Source organism: Pomacea canaliculata, linkage group LG4 (assembly GCF_003073045.1).
Source record: "Pomacea canaliculata isolate SZHN2017 linkage group LG4, ASM307304v1, whole genome shotgun sequence".
Lineage (NCBI taxonomy): Eukaryota > Metazoa > Mollusca > Gastropoda > Architaenioglossa > Ampullariidae > Pomacea > Pomacea canaliculata.
Genome location: NC_037593.1, coordinates 27,813,148 through 27,835,832, shown reverse-complemented (window position 1 = coordinate 27,835,832; position 22,685 = coordinate 27,813,148). Strand labels below are relative to the sequence as shown.

The window sequence follows — 22,685 nt, the reverse complement described above, 5'->3', positions numbered from 1 at the left end:
AAAATTGCAAAACATTTATTCTGATAAAATTTATTGTAACAATTAAAAATGCCATAACAAATAAATATGACCTTAATGGCTAATGAATATTAAAAATATTTAAGAAAAGTTTTAACAAGTAGAACTGGGAAAAAAGAAGGAATAAAGGACATAGTGATTGAGAAAGATGGTGGAATAAAAAGATATATGAAGGAATGGATAAAGGAAAGACAAAGGAAATATTTTTAAAAATTTAAGTGGACGCTAGACATGACCCGGAGGCCGACAACGACTGCGTCCATCGCATTGGCATGGGCAGATAAGTGCAGTAAGAATTGCCCGCCAGTCCATGACCAATGGTCTTCGCAAAAGCCACTAGCGGTGAACAAAAGAAAAGGGCAGACAATCAACAGACACCAGAGGGCAAAAGTCAAGGACATTTTCTGGCCTGCCAGACACCGAAGCTCCTGCCACTCTCGAGCACACTCGAGGCGGCGTATCAGCTGTGACATATCTCTCAAAGACTTCCTTGTTCTTCATGAGTAGAACCATTTACCATTTACCTCCTTAAATTTCTGGCATTCCTCCATCTGTCAGTGTCACGTTCTGTAAGACATTTTAGCCAAACACCTATGTTCCACTATTTTTGGCACTTTGTTGTATGCCACGCTATGTATCCCTTTGCCAAACATGGTCACATATTAGACAAATGTCTAATAGCTAAATAGCTAATAGCGTGTATCTTCAAAACGGAAGTGAGATATCCCACCCCTCGCCCCCACACCCATCAGTGGAAATATCTTCCTCTCGACATCCTCACACCAACATGCGCAGCCTGTTAAAAGGCTACAGCGCCAGGGGCAAAGTTCATCGCTTCTAGTGTTAGGAGGGACAATGGTCGCCATGTTGAAAAATAGCCCTAACCACCTCCATCCCAGAGGTCTAAGACGATCGGCGGTGGGCCATTACGACTCTCTCCAGAGTCCGAGGGACGGCGGGAAGGCGAGGGCCATAATTGTCAGCGTCCTTTACCACTTGCCCCAAATTGCCCTCTTGCACAGATCCTTGCCGCTCTCGGCCGCCCTCGGACCGCTAAAGTTCCCGTCATTTTGGGCAAAGAGACGCGAAACGAGCCGGTGGCCAGGCAAACTTCGGGAGGAGCAAGCCTTCCAGCGGAGGACCCGCAATTGCCAAATGGCCGCTTCCGGCTGTGGTGAAGGCCGCGACCAGCGCCGCGATAATTCTGACGGTGGGACAAAGGCTTTAAATGATCGATTCATGCAGAGTCATTACTTTCATCGCCCTCGCCGTCTTAATCGATATCCTCGTGGTCGCTGGGCTTTTTTTTTTCTTCGAAGAATTCTGTTGGTGGGTGTGTGTGCTGGTTGTGAATGCGTCTGGAGAGAAAATTCGCAGGGAAGGAGACAGCTGGAAAAGATGAGAAGGCGAGATTGGGAGATGGAAAGGCGAGATAGAGAGATCAGTGGGCGAGATTGGGAGGTGAATAGAGGAAGGTGAAGACTGTTAAACTCACTTATGCAATATATAGAGATACTTGAGACACGGAGATGGAAAGGTGATATTGAGAGACAGGTAAGAGTGAGATATTCATAGGCGAGACTGAGAGAAGGGTAAGGCAAGATCGGGACTCAATAGGCAAGATTGGGAAATGGAAAGGCGAGATTGGTAGAAGGGTAGGCGAGATTTCGAGATAAATAGGCGAGATTGGGAGGTGAGTATGGGTAGGCGAAGAAGATGCGGATATATATATATATATGCAATATACAGAGATACGTGAGAACACGATTCAGAGACACGCATGCGCAGTACATGCAGCTACACGCGCAAGAGAACGAAAACACATTCACACAGTCAGTGACATACAAAAATATTCGAAAGATATTACATTGATAAAATTTGTTATAGGACAGTTTTGTAAACAATTTCTCTGATAACTTTATCGATTTTGTTCGTAAATAACGATTAAAAAAAAGAAAAAGTCAATCCTAGGCACATATCCAGCACGTGCTATCCTCAGTTAAGAAGTCTGTTTAGTCGGGTTGCTTTATCTGCGATGTCGCAGTCGACGATTGCTAACAACCTTCGTGCCAGTCTTCGCCTCCGTGCACCCGGCGTGCAGCGTTGGGGTCGTGCGTGGCTGTCAAGGATGTCAATTGGCGGCACTCGACCGGAAGAGCGATTCAAACGGCAGGCGACTCCATGGATTAGTGGAACAAGGGCGGATAATTCTAAATCAGCGCTAACGAGGCGCGGTGAACAGCTACCGACTGCCCATTTGCAGGGGCGGTAACGTCTGTTGACGGAAGGGCGTAACTCCATTTTCTGTCCGTGGATTACCTCCCCCTGCATGTTCCCGATGCGAGTGGTGAGAAGGTTTAGGGTGAGCACGCACACCACACTTTTCAATAAGATTCTGGAAGAGCTCCTGGTAAAGCTGCAATCCATGGTTACCATGGCGAAGACCTCACATGATGGCTATGTAGGTCAGCCGCCATTGTGTGTAACGGACAAACAGAACTGACTTCTAATGTGCGGCACATAAAAGTGTAAGCAGGTTTTAAAATATACGAATACATAAAGAATATAAAATTAAAAAGAAAGGAAGAAAGAAAGAAACAACAAAAATATAAATTAAGAAGTCGAAGACACGGTCGGCTACACTGATGTCCTCGTCTCCCACAACCTCATTATTGTCGACTTAATGAATGGTGAATGGTGGCAGAGACGATCGAGATTGATTGGTAACAGATTACAGGTTAAAGGTCAGGTTGGGCGAAGACCTCTGGAAGCCCCATCTGCTGATTCAGAGTTTGGTTGATTCCCTAAAGTCTTGTCCAGTATTTCGGTAATGATGGTGCCACGCAGAAAACGAATTGAAAATAATCATTTTTTTAACTTTTGCTTATTAAGAGCATCCTCGGTAAAAACATTTTAAAAACATTTATGCTTCTAGTGCGAACGGCTGCTGGTTGACAATGTTATCTAGTCATCAACTCATTCCAAATCCTTAAACTCACTTTTACGTGAATGAGCGCCAGCCAGACAGAGGACAAAGCACAGCGAAGGAGCAAAGTGGGGCAGGAGCCTCGTTTCCGAGAGAACTAGACCTGCCTTCCCCGCCAAAGGCAAGAAGAATTCCTTCATCCCAATCGGTCCGAGACCGGTAATCTAACTGGGGCACTCTTTCCTCGCGCGTAATCCGTTAGTGGTGTGTCGACACTGACTTGGACAAGAGACATTTTAAAACAAATGTAGCTTCGTAATCTGAGAAAGTCCGATGTTCACTGGACGATGAATCACTCGTTTGTGCTCGGACAAAAAAAAATGGCGCAGACATCGAACAGGTCAAAGACAGGGAAAGAAGAAGAACGAGGGCGACTATCTGACCCGGGGTATATTTTGATTGGTGTTTTCAAACCTCGGTCTTTGCCGAAGCCTTTTGACTCTGATTTTAATTTTAAGGGCAAATACAAAACAAAGGAAGGAAGGAAGGAAGGAAGGAAGGAAGGAAGGAAGGAAGGAAGGAAGGAAGGAAGGAAGGAAGCTTTACTTAAAGTGCAAAACTTGACTTACTTTTTTTCTCTCTTGCCTCCTCCTGTATCTCGAAATCCTTTGGCAAATGGGTTGTGGTCAATTTTGAGCTGTGTGATCTGTGAAGAGATTAACACGAGCAAAGCTGTGAACTGAGTGGGTGATCTACCCAGCGATTAACCAGCACGTTTAACGATAATTGGGTTCGCTCTCCCCCGAGGTCAGAATGTTTAACCAGGTCTGGTCCCGCTTTCTTCACAGGAAGTCAATCACGAGTGCTTTGGGGAACAGTTCTAAATCCAGACCACAATGCCATCCGATACACAGGCTTTTCTCTTCACACACACACACACACGTGCGGCTTGGTTTAACCCTCGGTTTTCCTTTTAAATCATCTCACTAAAGTTGAACTTTAAAAATAAAAAAATAAACTTTAAAAATTATCAAACAAATTTAATTTATTGAGAGTTAACGAGGCTTTCTTTGCTCATAACCAATCAACACTTCAATTTAAATCTTTACAGGCTTTTATGGTCTCAGTAAACCACAGTTTAGACAAATGACAAACCTTCCCTCGGTGTTAAAGTGATTGAACTGCAATGTGTTCCTTTATTTCCAAATTCCTGATATTGACTGTCATGACAACCTTGCCTTTTGTTTATTTTCAATGCAGGAGGAGTCTGCTTCATTCGTATATTTAGCCTGACATTCTGCGCTGGTTTTGATTATCTGATGTTTTCCCAGCGAGAATAACTCGGAATACGTATCTACAATCAATAAAAACAATCATGATTGTGTGATAGATAATGAACTATTGGCGCTTGAAAGAAACGATCGGTGAAAGGCCACGTTTCATTCTGTATGTGATTAAAACTTAACCTCCACACACATACACACACTCATCCTCCCAACCACCCTTCATTTATTTGTCTAGTGGACTGAAATCTTTTGTAAGAAGGACTTCAAACAAAAACTAGAAAAAAAAAGTCTTCCTACAAGATTTGCATGGCACTCCCCGATTAAGACTAATGGGACATGTGGTCAGAAAGAAATTTTCCATCCATAATAAATTCTCGATTTCGATTTTGGTCGAACTTAGTTGAACTCCGATGTTTACTACCCGACAGAAGTCGGTAGGAAACAGTTGAGGGAAGATGAGTTACCAGACAGTCAGAAAGGTGTTTACCTTCTCATTCTGGTAAGCTGTGACGGCGATGAACTCTGTCTCTTTGAAGACGAAGGTCCGGAAGGCGCTGTAGGGCAGCTTGAGGATGTCGTTGGCCCGCACCAGATGAAACCGAGGCTGGTACTTGTGCATGGAGTTGAGGATCGTCTGGAAAGAGACCCACTGTAGGCGATAATTCCAGGACTGTCCAGCAAAGCAATAAGTGAGAGAAACCCATTGTGATCACTTATTATCTAACAAAGAAATATTTGATCCATCAGACATTTTTGTAGTATATTAGGTGATGGTGGTGGTAAGAAAAGAGGGGACGGGAGTGAAGAAAATCGTAGGTGACGCCATTGTGCACTTGTCTAAGAATCATTTCGTCTGGGGGACATGTGTCACGGGTTGATGCCTGCACTATTAAAACACCCAAGACAATCTTGCTGGACAGCAGGAAGCCAGCTTGGCTGGAAGTGTGACCGTCGGGCAGTTCTGATGATTGTGCCCGAAAACGAATCCCACAGACCGATCCCACATTTCGAGCCGCGAAGCAAAATCGACTAACCAAACGTCTTCCTATCATGTCCCTCGCATCCCTTCGGATTAGCAGCTGCAGCTAAGGGGAAACTACTGCTAATGCCCACAGGACTGCTCTGAAATTCTAAACGTGGCGACTTCATCAACTTCTTCATGAATGTAGCCACCGCTGCTGACAGCGAGATACTTATCGAGGGCCTTCTTCCTCTTGGGCGAGTTTTGTCGTCGCTAGAAACGTCGACTCGGCACCGCAAGGCGCAAGTGTCTGGAACAGACAGGGGCCGATAAGCCGGGGCGATATTCATGCAAAGCAACTTTCTATCGCTGTACTTTCCGCCTCCGTGCGCCGTGGCAGTTATAGGGGGCGACACTCGCCCCTGTGTCTGGCTGATGGAGGTTACGACACGGGCTTTCCACTTCCTGTGCAGCGAGATTTCCGTCTCGGTTGGCAGCCGTCTTGGCAGTCGTTAAGTAAAGCTGATGACTGCGGCCAACTAACGCTTGAAGAAAATAATCCGAGAAAGGTCATAATAATATATACACATTACATATTGCGATCTACGTCTGATGTATTGCTTAAATGCTGCGGTCGTGCGCTCCAGTTGTCTAGAGAAAAAGGCACGCGCTTGACAGAATGAAGTTCTTTGGGATACTAATCTCCGTTATTTTTGTATTTTTGTTTTTTTGTTGTTGTTTGGTTTTTTGTTGTTTGTGTGTTTTTTTTGTTTGTTTGTTTGTTTGTTTGTTTGTTTGTTGTTTTTTTTTTTGTCTTGTGTGTGTTATAACTTGAAGCCATTTTGAAACCTTGGTCTTGTAGTATTGGAAAAAGCGGATAGCCAAGGGATTAGAGTGATGACGCCCGAACTGTGCTGCACTGGTTCGATACCCGAGTCGATCAGTTGTCGAGAATAGGTGCCTGACTCCTTATAGGTTTGGGGAAAGTAAGGCAGCGAAGGCGAGGAAGATGGGCTGACACCGAGAAAAGTGAGATCTCTAACATCTCACTCTCCAACGGCCTTTGGCAGTAACATATTTTGGGCTTCACAATAAATGACCATTATAAGATAACCGACTGTTAAATTTGTCTTTTTCTTTCTTTTCTGGTGTCACTTGTACGGAGATTGTACCTCATACGGAGAAACTGTTTCACTCTCACGAAACTGTTAATAGTTATTGTTGATCTTCCCACGCCACACTTTCTCTCTCTCTCCTCCCTCTGTACATTATACGCATTGTGTTTTTGTGAATATTTTCTTCTATACAGGAAAATAAATAAATAATAATGACTACCCTAGAAAATAAGATAAATTCTGTATTAGCCCCTGTTAAACACAGTTTACATCGGTTGTGCCGCGAGTTGCAGTCGATATCGAGGCTGGTTGACAAACCAAACTAAACGAAACGAAACAAAACTAACCCAAACAAAAACACAAAATATACACATTTAGAAGGTAAGAAACCATGTTGCATGGGTATTTTCCTCTATTTCTCTCTCCTTCCGCTCTCTTCCAGACACACACACATTCACTTTACTTTAACAGTAAAAGCAAACTAATAATTTCTTGCGAGTCTCTATCATAACCAAAAACAGTCGCTAGCCCGTTAGTCGGGTAGATGTGAAAAGAATATGTTCCCCTTGCCCTCGCAAGCTCGGCGGTTCCAGCGAATAACGGGTGAGGGAACTATACTCCAGCGTGTTCCGGTATTCTTTCCGCGCATGTGTTTGTGCGTTTGTTCGTTCTTCTTTCTCGGAGGTTTCTCAAGTCAGTCGTTTGGTTAAAAGTCGCCGGCACTCACTCGACTTCAAGTGGGTTTGACGGAAACCTAAATTGAGTCTTGAAAGGAGGCTTAAGGAGCCGACTCGACTGCTGGTCTCGCCGACTTGTTTGCCTCAGACTCCAGCCCACCTCCCCCTCCGGGTCCCTTCACCATGTGACCCCGCTGTTGGCCTCCTACATCCATTCCTGTTTGTAGACATTCCTATATCGCTGTCCTACATCAACTCATGCTTGTAGATATTTTGCAGCTCCACTCCCAGCACTCCTTGACCGTGTTTGTACAGCCGTGTACCTATATCACTGTATTGCCCTCAGTGCTCACCTCTCTCGCCGACCGACCGACCGACCGAGCGACAGACAGACAGACAGAAGGACGACAAAAATAGCTACAACAGCTTCTCTCCATCACAATGTCACCGAACTCACAAAGCCAAGCGAGACAGAAGGACCTGACGGACGTCCTCCCCACAGATACCCGCAATACCAACACCCACCCGGACCCTTTCGCCTACAAACAAAATTAGTCAGGCCTGCAGCTCCCCCTGTACCCCAGCTGCTGTGCCTCCCGTCTGCCACAGACACTGCAACACCAGTCTCGTCTTTCCAAAGTTCCATCATGTTCGGGTAGTGGGAGGTGGGGGGTACGTGGGTGTAGGTGGGGTTGGTGAGGTATGGGGGGGGAGGACATCGCATATTGTCCGCGGCGCACGTGCGATGTATAACCACTTGGGGTGCAACGTGCAAGTTTTATCGACTCTCGTGTCGCCGCTGTCAGCAATGTTTGCTCTCTCAGTCTGCGCCAGAGAAATATGGCGGCCGTGGCGCCAGCTTCCGCCGCGAGGCATTCTGGGATTGTTTTACTGCAGGGCGAGCTTGGGAGAGATTTATTCATCTGTTTAAATTGGCGCGAGCCACCTTAATCAGTTGGCAAGAGGTGTGTCGTCGGAGGGGTAATTTAATGTCTTGTGCAGCTCAGTCCGCGACACATTTGTTTGTTTATTTATTCATCTACGTTATTTTCCTTTTTCAATCTCATTTCTGAGATGACATAATAGTCGTTTACCATTAGGACACTTTGTCATCGCTGATCAGTCGGGTACATGCTACCTGCTGTCGATGCGCTGTAGAACCTGCGGTAACCTCTCGTGCTACAGGTACTTTGTGCCGACATTAATGAAGGAGTCGTAACGCCTACGACCGCCGTAAACACAATGTCGCTAACACATCTGTTGTCATGACTGAAGGCATAGCTCTAGTAGACCAGAGGTCACGAAACACATGCAAATTATTTATGCTATGAATAATAATAATCATCAGCAGCAGCAACAACAGCAGCAGCTTTGACAAATATTAAACCAAATAGTGTGAAAGTTTACATTGCCATTGACGAAAGTTAATCAAATATAGTAAAGATTACAAAACTAAACCAAGCATCTTGAAACACAAATAATCATTGATAAAACCAAATTAAAGTGAAACTGATAAATCTTCACTGACGAAACTGAACGAAACTAAACTTAAAACAAAATACAAATAATCAGTTAGTACATGCGACAGGTAGTGATAGACTTTACTAAGAACGATGTGATTTATCACAACTGAATAAACACAGTCCTAATTCATTATCTTATCACCATCCGTCCATCACAAATATCGGGCGAGAGGCGAGGGTGGCGACATAAAGAGGGAGTGTCATCCACAACTTTCTGGTATGTCCATTCTGTCATACAGTGCGGAAAGAGGGCGAGAAATGTTAAATAAAGACTGAAAATATGTCTCGTCAGGACAGTGCAGGACCAGTTAAATTTTTTGGCAAAGATTTCTGCAGGAGATAAGAATAAAAAGCGTAATATAAATAAAAAACAAAAACAATAACGAACTGCCATAACTACAATGTCACACAAATTTTGGAAACAGTAACTTCGAAAAAAAAAATCATGGGAGGGTCACAGACAAACGGCATGTGGTCGAAGAGACCAAGTGCTGATTGCCACACTCGACCCCATGGAACTAAGGGCGGGTTTGACGCCGCGTTTGATGACGAACTGCGGCTTGCCTCCCCTCGAGCGAGTGCCCTCCCTGTTTCCTATTTATCAAGCATCCCCCACCAGCAGGATGTCACCAGCCGTAAGCCCCTGCATCTCTCAAGCTATTTTGGGCAAACAGCGGCCGGTGTGGGGCGGCCAGTGGCTGAGGGTCCGCAGCCCCACAACACGATGTGGGACAGATAAGGTGAGAGGCTGATTACGACCTGCAGTGAGTGGGCGTGTTGGTGAGTGAGAAATAAAACTAGCAAAAAGTTTGTTGTCTGTGTGACGATGTTGGTAAATAATGAAAGCAAGTGTAGCTTTCAGACCTGGCAGGCACCAGCTGGCGCTGCTTTGTGTCCGGGATGCTTGTAGTCGGTTGTGTGTATGTCGAGAGATGAGTTCCTCGACTGGATTTTATTGTTGAAGTGTGTAGTTCTTGTATAACATACGTTTCAATTGACTAGAGAGGGAGGGAGAGATGAGAGAAGGATGCATACATGGTCGCTCTCTGTCTCTACCTTTCTCCCTCTTTTTCTGTTAGTGGGAGGCCTAGAACTGTCTCTCGTATTTTCCTGTCAAAGAGAGAGAGAGACAGAGATGATAGCATTGTTTGGATTTTTTTTTTCCTGATTAAATATTGTTACATGTCAGGTTGTGATACACCAGTGCTAACACGTAGCTAGCAGTCTTTAGTGTGGATAATACAAGATGTATACCTGTCCCTCTATACACACATACACGCACAGAAAGAGAAGTATAATTATATATATAGATATGAAAGGGTGGATTGCTGGCTGGATGGACTTTAAAAGATAAACTGCTACGTAAACAGGTTGATAGGTGGGTTCCTGCGAATGCTAGCAACACAAAAACAAAATGATGGATGAAAGAAATAAGAAAAAGCTGCAACTGACATTAACAAATCCTAAATTTCAAGTCTCGTTATTTAACTAGATCGTGTATGTTCGCAGTGATATGAAACGAAACAACTTATTAAAAGAATCATATCAACGCATCAAGAAATAAAGTTCACGCTCGCATACCTCAAGATGCTGCACCCTGGGTAATGAATATCAAAGAGAGGCTTCTGAAGATGTTGAAGGACGTCAAGGAAGAAAAGACAGAAGTCGTTAGATAGCGTAGTCGTAATCGTAAGAGTAGTGTATCTCAGAGACCGACACGCTCGCCAACACTAAAAATAAATGTTACGCCATGCATCCGCGTTACCGTTAATTTAAACGTCTGCTTACCGATAAGCTAGCAGAGTACAGCTGCGTCCATTTCCTACCCGCCTGCAAGTTCCAGCAGTCTCCGACTATCCATAAAAATATGGAAAGCAAACAACTTCAAAAAAGAAAAAAAAAAAAAAAGACCAGCAGCAAGAGCGCCCCAGACCAGACAATACAAATACTCATAAGTCCACCAGAAGAACACCAAGCTTCGATGCCCCACTTATTCAGCTCTTAGAAAGTCAGCAAAATTCTTACAATTAAAATTATCATTCAAAAGTAGTTCCAGATATGACTACGCGCATTGGTCTGATTTCTTTATTTAGGCATCAGTGCTCTTATTCATGGACATCTCCATTTACCCAGAGGGTAAAATTGCCATAAGTTGATTTGAGAACTAGCTGGTTATGTTATCCCAAGAAGCAAACTATCCACCGACTCACGAGCCACAGAGTAGATGAAATTATCGATTGATGTAACGGAAGTTCCTGAAAAAGGGGCTACTGCGCATGCGTTATTCTGTTACCATCTCCACCATATTTAACCTAAGAGAACATTATACCTACATCTTTAAAGCTAAACAACTTTATAAATCATTTTAATGAAATAATTGTCTACCAATTATATTAATAATTAAATAAAACGTCAACATGAGCTATAAAGAATATGCAATGTCGACATGAAGTTCTAGTTCTCCATCTACATCGGCACTTTTAGTCTCTGTTACAAGCTTTAGAAAATGTACACATTCGTATTGTCACTCAGAACAATAAAACAAAGAGACGGGTATGGTATCAGGGAAAAGTCTAGAACAAGGACGCTCCGGTATGACACCGGGTGGTATGGGGCATCTGGATTCATGTGCGTGTCCTCGCCATGAGTTGACTTGTATAATTGGATTGCACCCGGGATGAATGAGAGCAGATACCGTGCGGTGCTAGCTATAGGAAGCTTACTAGTTCTGTCAACAAGTTTGATGGGAATTTCTGTCGGAGTGGGTGGAAGTCATTGGCTAGAAATTCCAGTCAGATTGTTGACGAGACGCTTGTCATACATTGTCTCTGTGTCATTTTGTTCCATCCACCCCTCCTGCTGTTATCGCACTCCTGTTCAGTTAGAGACTCTCCTTATAAATAACCTGTTGGTTCATTCGGGTAGCCAACATATTCACCTCAGGTATGGTAACAGGTAGAGTACACGTGCTTCATAAACACGAGGCCCGGCCGGTAGGTAAAGTAGGTACAGAGGACGGAATGAACAAAGGTTAAAGGCCAAAGACAGACAGACAGCCAGCCAACCAGTTGAAGCTCCTGTCTTTTACCATGGCCATGGTTCTTCATGTCCGTTCTACGTGCCCAGCAGCACACTTCCTCAGCATAGCAGCTCGCCAACAAGAGTTATCGACTCCCACCCCACCACCATCCCCACCACCACCACCACCACTTCCAAGGACTCCTGCTCTCCCACTCACTTCTGCACGCGCGTCTCGGCTCGGTGTCATCGATAATCGATGACAGTCCTCACCGCTGACGACAAGGCGGCATATTCTGGTGCAATCGAACCGATAATGGGCAACTGTCGCGGATAGAGTTGCCGTTCCTGAGGCTCCGTAGACGGCGCTCGACAACATGTGCGTGAGCATTGCGCGGATATCGTTTTCCTGATGTGACTATATTTCGGGTACGGAAACAAGAGGTGACGACCTGCGCTGGAAGAAAAGACAATCGCCAGATGGACACTGCGTGCGCGTGCCCGTGCGCGTGCGCACTGAGCAAGAGTGTTATAAAACCGTGTTGTTGAAATAAAAGATCGGGTAATTCATATTTTATGAACACTAAAAAATAAATAAATAAAATAAATATATAAAAAATAAAACTTAACAATAATATATAAAGTGTATGTGTGTGTGTGTGTGTGTGCACGTGCGGGTGTTTGTGTGTGTTTCTCACGCGCGGCTGAGGGCACTAATGCAGACACACACGTATCAATATTCACACAAGGCGCAGCACAGCGTGAGAAAGGACAGAGCGACGAGGTCTTGTAGGTAAGAATGTTTACACACCCTAACTCTAAACGCATCGAAAGGGATTTTGTTTACAGATAAAATCGCTCTTGTTTCAACTGTGTGAGTGCGCACTGGTTTTGCTAATTAACGCATGGAAACAAACAAAAAAATAGTCTACTCTGATTCTTTCTTTCTTCCTGTCTCTTCCAAGTCACCAGCGAACACGCACGTAACCGTCTCCACCCACCACCACCACCCACCCACGCACACACAAGCGCACACAGAGTGAGTGAGGCAAAGACACAGAGGGTGACGTGCGACAATATTGGCAGAAACAAAGAGAATCGACGGCCGCTGGAGTAAGAATCCCAGATAGACACGCTCGACAAACAGACATCATTTCTTTGAGGAAGACCCAGCGAAAATGTTACAGCCAGCCAGATCGCAAGCCGCCACTTGCAGCGGACGAAAACGCTTCCGAAATTTGAATAAAAGAGAAGCGAACTGAATGCACGACAAAAGACAGTTTATTGACCAATCATAAATGATGTATACTTTGGAGACAGCGCGAGCTGTGTGCTGGCATCTGAGCGGTTGTGAACAATCAACGGGCTGTTTGCGGAACAAAAGATATCACTACACCCCTTTCACCTGTACCCGTTACTTCTAGCTTTGAACGGTGTCGTGGAAAAACGGCGAGAGAAAGAAAAGTTGGGTGGGGGAGGGTAACAAAAGGTTGACACCATAAGACGAAGCCGCTGGCAAAACAAACTGTGGAGATAGCGAGGTCGGTGGCCGTCGCCATTGAAGATCCTCACGTACGCGGAAAAGACAGCGCCGAGGCGACGCGCCGAGACCGGAAGTGTCGGAGGATGACGACATCAAAAGAGGACTAAAACATGGGAGGCCCACGACCGAAGCTTATATTTGCTGCCAGAAGAGGACAGGCAGCACTTCTGACTGAGTGGAGACCAGAGAGAGAAAGTGTGTGTGGTAAGAAATTTGGGGTAAGGGGAGAGTATCAGAGGAGGACAACTCCTGATTTATTATTTTCAATAATAACTTAAATTTTAATTACCGTGAAACGAAGAATGAGCACAATCTCTCTCTCATTTATCTATCACTTAAATCCCTCAGTAATTGATATAATATATTTTTTTTATCTCTCGCTCCAACCCTTACTGACAAGAATTGTTTGTCCCTCCACAATCATCTCCCACCAACCCAGTCTCTGTATCCTCGTGTTGTTCAATTATCCCTTCCCCTATTATCCAGCTGCTGGTGTAAAACACCAATACTCATCCTCCCATTCCTACCAACAAGCTGTTTACTGTTTACTGTTGCCATTTCGCATCAGTTTTGTCTTGTGTTTCTTTGTCAGTCGTGATGACTAATGGCGAACTAATGACCCCCAGTCCTCGTGGAACTGTTCCTACCCTTGTTTGCTGACAACATTGTCCTGCCAAAGGTCTTCACAATCAAATCAACTTGTGCAGGATGCTTGTAATGAATATGTTTTTGACTATAAACAAAATTAAAGCTAGTCTCTTTTTCGCGAATATTCACTTTTAGGAAAAAAAACGAAAATTGACCTTTGAGAAATAGTTAATTAGAGGTAATAAGTGAGTGTAATTACCTAAATCAACTAAAATAATTTCACAAGGAATCGACACACTGTCAGCGAAAGGTAGTGTTGACTAAAATAGTTCACTGTTAAAAAGAAAAAAGATAAAGGAAAATAGGGATTATATATATTGACATTTAAATACTTTGAATTTGTGGACGTTCGCTGTTGTAATGATTTGGTTAAATGTCGCCTGAGTCTTTTTATACACTGATGTATTTTTCTTGATCGGTTGGTAGCTTTTAGATCGGTTCTTTCCCCGCTAAAATTGTGCAAAACATTTTCCCTTAGACACACACTATCTTGTATACAAATACCTCCAGTAAACAACCACACTGACAACACTAAACTTTACTCACAAATCCATGTTTGTCCGAGATGTTGTTGCTCAGCTTGAGCTTATGGAAGGTGACCACCTTCTGCATCCACTGCTCACCCGTGCTGGGCGAGTCCGGGTGGATGTACATGCGCTTGGGCATCTCGGGGTCGGCCTTGCCGGCCACCATCCACTTGCCGTTGTGGAACTTGTAGCGACAGTCGTCGACAGCAACGATGTCCATCAGCAGGATGTACTTGGACTTCTTGTCCAGCCCCGACACCTTCACCTTGAACGGCGGGAACATCCGTCTGTAAATAAACAGCATTTGAGAATTTTTTGGATGAATTTTGCTTTCTCAAAAATATAGGTTTTGTTAAATAAATACAGAAATAAATAAGTGTATAGTTTGTACATCAAATAAGTTTATTTCATCTGTCATTTGTCATTGTCGTTACTCGTGTCGTTTATCAATTGTTTGTCCGTTTTGCTCCTCGTTCGATTTCGATTTGATTTCAATATCTTTCCATCTATCCTTCGTGAGCTATTTAAATCTTTTTTTTTCCCTGTCTGGCTCCGCGGCGCGCACGCACACACATACAAATACACAAGCATATGCATACGCACGCACGCATGCACGCACCCACCCACAGCACTCCTTGTAAAATGAGAGGGTCTGTTCCTGCTGTCAGCTTTACGATGCCGTGCTCTGCTTTCTGAATGAACGGTCATGATAACGGTCCTAATAACCGCTACGTGGATTATCATTTCTGCGACTTTTACAACCTTCCTCGCCATTTGGGTCCCGTTAATCATAGGTCTCCCCGGATATTTTGATCTCTTTAGGCTCGAAAAATGTCGGCTAAAAAGTTCGCTGACAAATACCAAAAGTATCGGATGGCCACCAACGCTGTGACGTCACAGCGCATGCGCTTCTGACTGTTGGGAAAACGGCGTTTATGGCATCGTGTTGACCTCATCCGGGGATTTTTTTTATGTCACATGTCGCGAATTTTTTCTTTTTTCTCTCTCAGGCGGTCGAGCTCTATTTTTAAGCATGCCCCCAGCTCGATGCCGTGCAGCTGATGAAGCTGGATGTTGGCCTGTGATCGATTGAGCAGCTTTGAGGAAAGAAGTCAACATTTCTCACAGCAGCTGGCAGGTCCAATACATCCGGCGCCTGAAAACTGTTCTGGTCCTCTCTGTCTGAGTGAACCCGCAGTCTCGAACTTTGACTTTTACTTTGACCACATCACAACCAGCATGCCATTCTGTTATATTAGATAATAGTTGTGACAGATTTTATATCAGATATTAGTTGTGACAAATTTCATATTAGATAATAGTTGTGACAGATTTTATATTAGATAATAGTTGTGACAAATTTTATATCAGATAATAGTTGTGACAAATTTTATATTAGATAAAAGTTGTGACAAATTTTATATTAGATAATAGTTGTGACAAAGATCGCACAAGGTACACAGGTCTTAATTTTTCAAGACTGGTAATATAAGCATCAAGGTTCGAAGTCATATATTCACATTTTTCCAGTAACTGTAACTCATATTACATTATTTTAAATTTAAAAATTTACACCTTTCTCTACAAAATAATGCAAAGTTTCTTGAATGTCAGTATTTGCTTCTACATCGTCTAGAATATTTTCGTCGATTTTAATAAGAAAATAACAATTAGCAAAATGTCAAACTCATAACTCTGCTAAAACAGTCTGTGTGTGGGTGTGTGGGTGGTTGTGTGTCTAAAAATACACTCACATATTAAGTGTTTTATACCCTGAGACTATCAAAGATTGAATAGGAAACAAGTGAAATAAAATCTTCAAACAGCGCAGAATTTACTACCATACAATCAGCACTCAACTCATGTTTTCAGTAGCCATTTATCGGTTACAAAAATATTAACGATTTCAAATGCAAAAACAAAATAAAATAAAAATTACAAAGACCAGACAAATCGACTCCAAACACACACTCAATAACTGATTACCGCTGACAGGCTGAGGAAGGAGGGAAGGAGACTGCCACAAAAATTTCTTTTATTGAATTTTACTTTCCTTTTCACCCATTTTTTTATTAATTTGTAATTTTCATTTTCATAATTATTTTAAGGCAGGTGTAGGAAACGGTGGGGTAGCTGGTGTCGGTGTTAAGGAAAATCTTGTGTAACATGTGTTTTCCGTTATGTTTTCGATTTGCAACGATGACCAAACAAATGTTTGGAAGTGAATTGTTCAAAGCAGAAGCAAGAGAAGATCTTGCAAATGAAGATAAAGCAAAATGACAATTTTCCATTTATTTTTCAGTTGGCTGACAATGTTTCTTGATGGGTCATTGAAGTAATAGTGGCTTTTTTGTTTTGTTTTGTTTTGTTTTTTAATTTCGGGGATAAAAGTGTGTCCCGCAAACATTGCAAAGCTGCTGTCAGGTTACCAGGGTGGCGCACCACAAGTTCTGAAGCATCTTCATAAATATATGTGTGCATGGTTCCTACATTCCAGATAGTTTTTTTCTAGTTTTACCGTTTATGAATAGAGTACTTTTCTCGAATATTATTTATTTATTTTTCATTGATGCTTAGAGAAATCGCTGCTCACCATTTTTAATGTTACATTGATTAAATAACATTATTATTTATAACTTATGTTTTTATTAGTTTTAATTAGCAGATAAATTATGGATACATCATAGATAACTGACAAAGAATGAACCTATTTATAAATAAAAGAACAATAAGTTCATACTTTAAATATTGGTTTTATGCTTTCTTTCTTTTACATGCAAGAAGTAATTACATATTTCAGATGTTTTCTCTCGTTGTCTGTGTTCTTTTGTCCTCTTCAGTATTAATGACAGTATTAATTACAGCATTTGTAAGGCGTCAACTTGGCAATAGCAATTCATTGTGCATATTAAAGCTTTTATTTATTTTATATATATATATAGAAAGATAATAAATAATCAAACGAACTTATCCACCAATTAGCATTGATAGCATTGAAGGTGATAGTAGAAAAGAGGGTTTCACAGTAAACTGCATAGTATTTTCACACTTTTTTTTTTTGGAACGAAATGTCGCTATACTTTTACTGTTTTAAGAATAGTGTCCACTTGGACCACAAAAATTTTAATTTTCGTGAAGGATAATCAGTCAGGAATAAAAGAAGACTATTCAACTTAGACAAAATCAATGTTTATTTCACTAAGAACCGTTTAGTCGAGAATCCAGCGCGAAAACTATTTAACCATGTTCAGCCGACCAGCAAACTAGCAGCCAGGTCAGAAAGTATAGTATATAAAATAAATATATATGCGAGTTTTTCCAATCAACGTAATAGTTTTTTTCCACATGAAGATCAGAAACAGGACCATCAACATTTATTTGAATTAAATGAATAAAATCAATAAAACATGTAACAACTGTTTAAATGTTTGCCCCCAACCCCATCATAATCAAAGTAGGCCTTCAGCTAAAACAGTTATCATCAGCATCACAATATTGCCAAAAGAAAAAAAAAAAGCCAACAACGAGAAAGAAATGTCTCCCCTTACCTATCCCTCCTCCCCTGCTTCTCTAGGCCTCAGCTTCCACCCGATCTCTCTCAACATATCAAGTAGGCGTAATTGCACTAAAGTGGTTGAGAAGTATCTCAGTGCGAAGACGTCACTCGAGATGGGAGATAACTCTCAGTCCTTCATATTTCCACGCCTTCTCTCTCTCTCCCTCCCGCTCCCCCAAGTCCTCCACCCACTCATTCCCTACTGTCCACGCTTTTGGACGCCAGCGACAACTCCGCGGTCGCCGTCCGCGACGTACTCGTTGTCTGTTGTCGTTCTGCTATCATCTAACCCGCCGACAAGGGCGCCAGGGGAGCAGTGATAACAGCGAGTGTCCTTTAATTACACCGCCAACGAACATATACAACAGCTGATAGGGCTAATCGCGAGGCTGATGATGGCGATACGTTAGCCAGACTCCGCAGGTCGAGCGAAGGAGGCTGAGGGGTGGGCTGGGGGCAAAGATGAAAGACGGGGAGCGGCAGAAGAAGAAGCAAATTGACGAAGACTTCGGTGATGATCCCATCCTCAGGACTCTTCCCTTCGCCTGCTCGGTAGCGTCTGCTGAAGCTGTCTGGAGGTCTTTTCTTTGTAATCACATTATTAACGTCACGTGCCGTCCAGTCTGGCCCCTACCACCTGACAGACGTGCATGGGAGGTAACTCTAGACTAACGGCATCAGGATTGAAGGCGGTAGTTCCTCTGGTTCACAACAGGCAATCTGTGTTCTGAGGGAGAAGGAACGAGACAGGAAAGTGAAAAACAAGAGAAAGAGATACAGTAGGAGAGAACGAGACAGTACGAGATTCTGGAAGCCTTGTCAGCTACTTTACTTAGCGGGTGGATGAGAGATGGGTGACGTGTGCAGAATGGACACCAATCAAATTAATCAACCCATATATCACTTATCTCCGTGGTATAATTCGTCGGTTGACAATAGAAAACTACCGAGATGTCAACCCTATAATTACGAAGTATGCATGAGCGGAAATGGCGAAAACCTCGTTCACTTTAACTGTGTTGATAAGTTCACATTATCACATCGCAAAATGCCTGTGAAAATAATAAGTCAGTTCTTAAACTGGAAAAATATGGTCGAAGTTTGAAAGAACTTTTCTAAACTTATTTAAACATTGTTTTCCCAAATTTGTCCTGTTGTGAATGGTTTTTAGATGTGAAACACACGTGCTTGCACACACACAGTTCATGTGTATTGTGTTCACATCGATACAAGGCTGCGCGTGCCAATCAACCTTAAAGTATCAATGAGACTGAAGCTATTTATAGAGTAAAAAAAATATAGGTTTGGAAAATACACAGGTGGTGGTGGTGGTTAGAGTAATATGGATTTCACAGGCTGTTCATTGACAAAGTCCAATATGTAACAGATTCCAAGGTAAGTAACTTTGTCGAAACTGTTCAAAATGGATGTAAGATAAGCACAGCCTCTGGTCAGCAGGGAAGTCTCGGGCATTTAACGTTTGAATGTTATTTTACAGACATAAAGTTTGCATATTATGCTTCGTCCATCCGTGTGTGTGTTTTTATTATTTTGTGTACCTTTTTTTCTTCTCTCGACTGCGAGTGGTGCACATGTGATGTGTCTGTGATTCGACTTTTTATTACCTTGTCATTTGTTTTTATTTGTGTACAGCTCATTGAGTCTGCTCTATAGTAGAGAGATGAGCTATACAAATGTCCGTATAATTATTTCTGAAACTGGTACTGCAGTCATGGCTGAGTAATGACTGACACTCGTGTAGTCTCACGAGCGTCATGCGCACCTCGTGAAGACAGTGAAGAAGGTGACAACAGGTTCGTCCAGGTTACAACGAAGGCCGCCGTCCAGAGTCAAGCAGCAGATTAGAAATATAGAAAGATATTCTATCTCTTAACATCAAAATAAAACTACAGGTTAATATCAAAATCAAACTACAGGTTGAGCCAACTTTACAGCTGCAGGCATCGCACAAAGCCAAACATTCAAGAATGCAGAAAGTAATGGAATGGTAATGGAAAGAACTATTTCTCGCAAAATTGAGTCGTAACGTTGTTATTCCGTCATGACGTTGGGTTGAAGTCGATGAAGTCACGTGGTTAGCGCCATTGACAGAAACAGTAGGAATAATTATTCGACGAACTGCTCGCAGCAGTCGCTTGTTGGCTGGTTGGTTCAGAGAGAGGAAATATGCGTGGTCTGACCCTAGATGTGAACCTAGGAACCCAACGAGTCGTCTTGTAGTCGTGACAAACGAGCGTCGTATCACTGCGCTACCGGTCATCTCTCCTGTCATTAAAGGGTTGCGACCTTTAACTTCTAGATAGTAAGAAAAAAATCAAAAAGATTATTATTTCTCCTTATATAAGCGGCTGGGATTTCTGACAACATTAGGAAAGCCAACGATCTATGAATAGGGTACAGTTTTGTTTCTTTACCATTCTTTCTTTAGTAGTTTATACTACTCCATTTTATCAAAGAAATCAACTACTTTTTTTAAAAAGAAAACAATAACACAAAACAAGGAAAACAATCACAAGAAAACAAAATGGAATGAAAAAGGAAGACAAAAATAATGCTAAAAAGAAGGTGCAAGAGCACGATGGCGCCCTCGCCCAAAGTTCGGTCTATTACACAGTGTGGCAAAGTGACGTTCGCCGATTTCCACAGATGATCACGTGTGCGCGTGCTGCCAGTCCAGCTTTGTCGATTCCCGGGTATGCACCCTTTTGCCAGACTAAAACAAAGATGTAAACCCCGGTAACACGAGGAACACTAGTCGCCTACATGATACACAAACTGCAGACCTGTCTGTCCACCATCTCCTCTCACCTTTGTCAGCGGATGTCAGACTTCAAAGAGGATTTCGGTACAGGAAGAAAAATACTCGTGTTCATCAAGGTAAATCTCGTGGCTGAATCTTACCCAGATTATAAACAATCTCGTATTGACATCCTCTGTCCTTAGTTTCTTTTTTCGTCCTTTTTGCTTGATGAATGTTGTCGACATAGGCTGGTTAGTTTGTTAAATCTTTTGAATGGGGGATTAGGGTTAGGGTGATTTCACATTATGATGAGAAAGAGATGATAGATGAAAACCCCCGACGACCAGCCTCTTAAAGAGTGTACACGACAACTTGTGTCAAAGACAGCGTCCCACGACGAGATTTGAACCCAGGGCGTCTAACTGCAGAGGTGAAAAGTGAGTGTTTAAATAAACCACTACACTACTGGACAACCCACTGATAACAAAAATTTAAAAAAAAACTATTTTTAACTTTTTCTTTAACGGTTTTAATCTTTCTTAACAGTTGTCGAGGGTTGTAGAAGTAAATAAATATCTGAAACTCGTTAGTGGCAGTTGGTGTTATGGCCAAACCCCAGTTTTCCCCAGCTACCGTTCCGCTTACCCTCTGACTATTGGATTCATATTTTTTTTAATAAAAAGGCGGTTTTTTTACCCGTCTTTGTCATAATTTCCCACCTCCTGTTACAAGAGAGCTCATCGGCCTCTAGGGCTCCGTGCTGCCATAACTTGTCGAGGTTTGCGCGGGTGGCGAATCGTTGGTTGCAGGTGCCGCATCAAACGTTTATTGACAACCCTATCCGTCAACCTACGCGCGTGGCTGCAAACGCCGATGGTAGTGGATTATATCTGTTTGGACTGGGCTTGTAGTTTCTCTTGATGACCTGCACTGTAATCTTCAGGGCCAGCTGCTTAGACTTGACCTGCAACCCTCGCTCACGTCCACTTCATTGTGTTAATTAAAATATTTTAATGCTTTTTCCTTGGATGTAGTATGCTCACTGATCCCACTCACATGTGACACTGTGCGAAATCCTCCTCCTCCTCCTCCTCCTCCTCCTCATCATCATCATCATCATCATCATCATCATCATCATCATCATCATCCACGAATTAATTTAACAAGCAAGAGTTCGAGAGTGTTGTATCAATTTGCTCTTTGTACTGTTGCTTTCTCCCAACTGACATTAAGTGCCAATATTAACAAATTATTTCCAGAATGATCCGATAAATATTAAATAATGTCCTATACCTTGCCTCAAGGCCCGTGCCCGTTAAATGTCTGTCTAATTAAATACAATTCTCGCGGCTGACATGCGAGAACAAAAGACCCTCGCCGACGAGGGAAATGTGGATAAAATTTTCTCTGATCTCTCTCTCCTGCCTGCGTGCATGCGTGTTATTTTTCTCTTTTTCCCTTTCCATCAATCCACTTGTTTATAAACGACTACATACACAGTTGTGTACCTGTGATATTTGTTTTCTAGAAATAACTGAAGTTATGAAATACCTGCCACCACAGGACAGTTTCCAGTCCAGTGATCGTTACAAACTGCACGTGCGAGGACGTGCGTCTTGGGTGCATCACCTTGCATCTTGTGTCCACAATTACAATCGATAACAGAGAAGTATGCTTGACAAGTGATTAAATATTCATAAAGCACGTCGCTGTGTGAAAGTAACATAGATTGTGCCGCAAGCCCTCGTTCTTTGAAATCCGAGCGGTCCTTTTAAGGCTGATTTCAGCTTTTTTGTCGAGGAGGACGCCACAGGAGGGCTCTGCGCATGTGCCTGCGAGCATTATCGCTGCTTGAGTGACGTTAGATCGGCTTCTCGAAAAGACGAACCGGAAGTAGGAGAAAGAGGGATAGAAAATTAGGATGAAGGGATCGCTGAAGTTAAAAAATAAAAAAAGGTTACTGTACAGAAATAAAAGGTATACAAGATTTTTAACAAATAATTTGGACCTTAAAGTATCGGTTTGTAGTTTTGGGGAACTTTTTTATCTCCGACGCCAAGAAGTAATGAAAAGACGATTTGGTTTGATAAAATGTAACGGAGCTTTTTTAGACACAGTATCACAGG

At 42.6% G+C, this 22,685-nt stretch overlaps 1 protein-coding gene across 2 annotated transcripts in view; it reads right to left on the bottom strand.

The window, feature by feature from the left end:
* The window catches only part of LOC112562743 (T-box transcription factor TBX2-B-like), a 38,531-nt gene that overhangs the window by 4,077 nt on the left and 11,769 nt on the right, over positions 1-22,685 (bottom strand). Inside the window, exons 2-4 of one of the 2 annotated variants that reach the window (XM_025236206.1) lie at positions 14,262-14,529; positions 4,718-4,879; positions 3,574-3,650 (exon numbers count right to left, since the gene is read on the bottom strand). In XM_025236206.1, coding sequence (XP_025091991.1) covers positions 3,574-3,650; positions 4,718-4,879; positions 14,262-14,529 — 507 coding nt within the window. The remainder of the gene's footprint in view (positions 1-3,573; positions 3,651-4,717; positions 4,880-14,261; positions 14,530-22,685) is intronic. The other variant, XM_025236207.1, reaches the window with a different exon arrangement.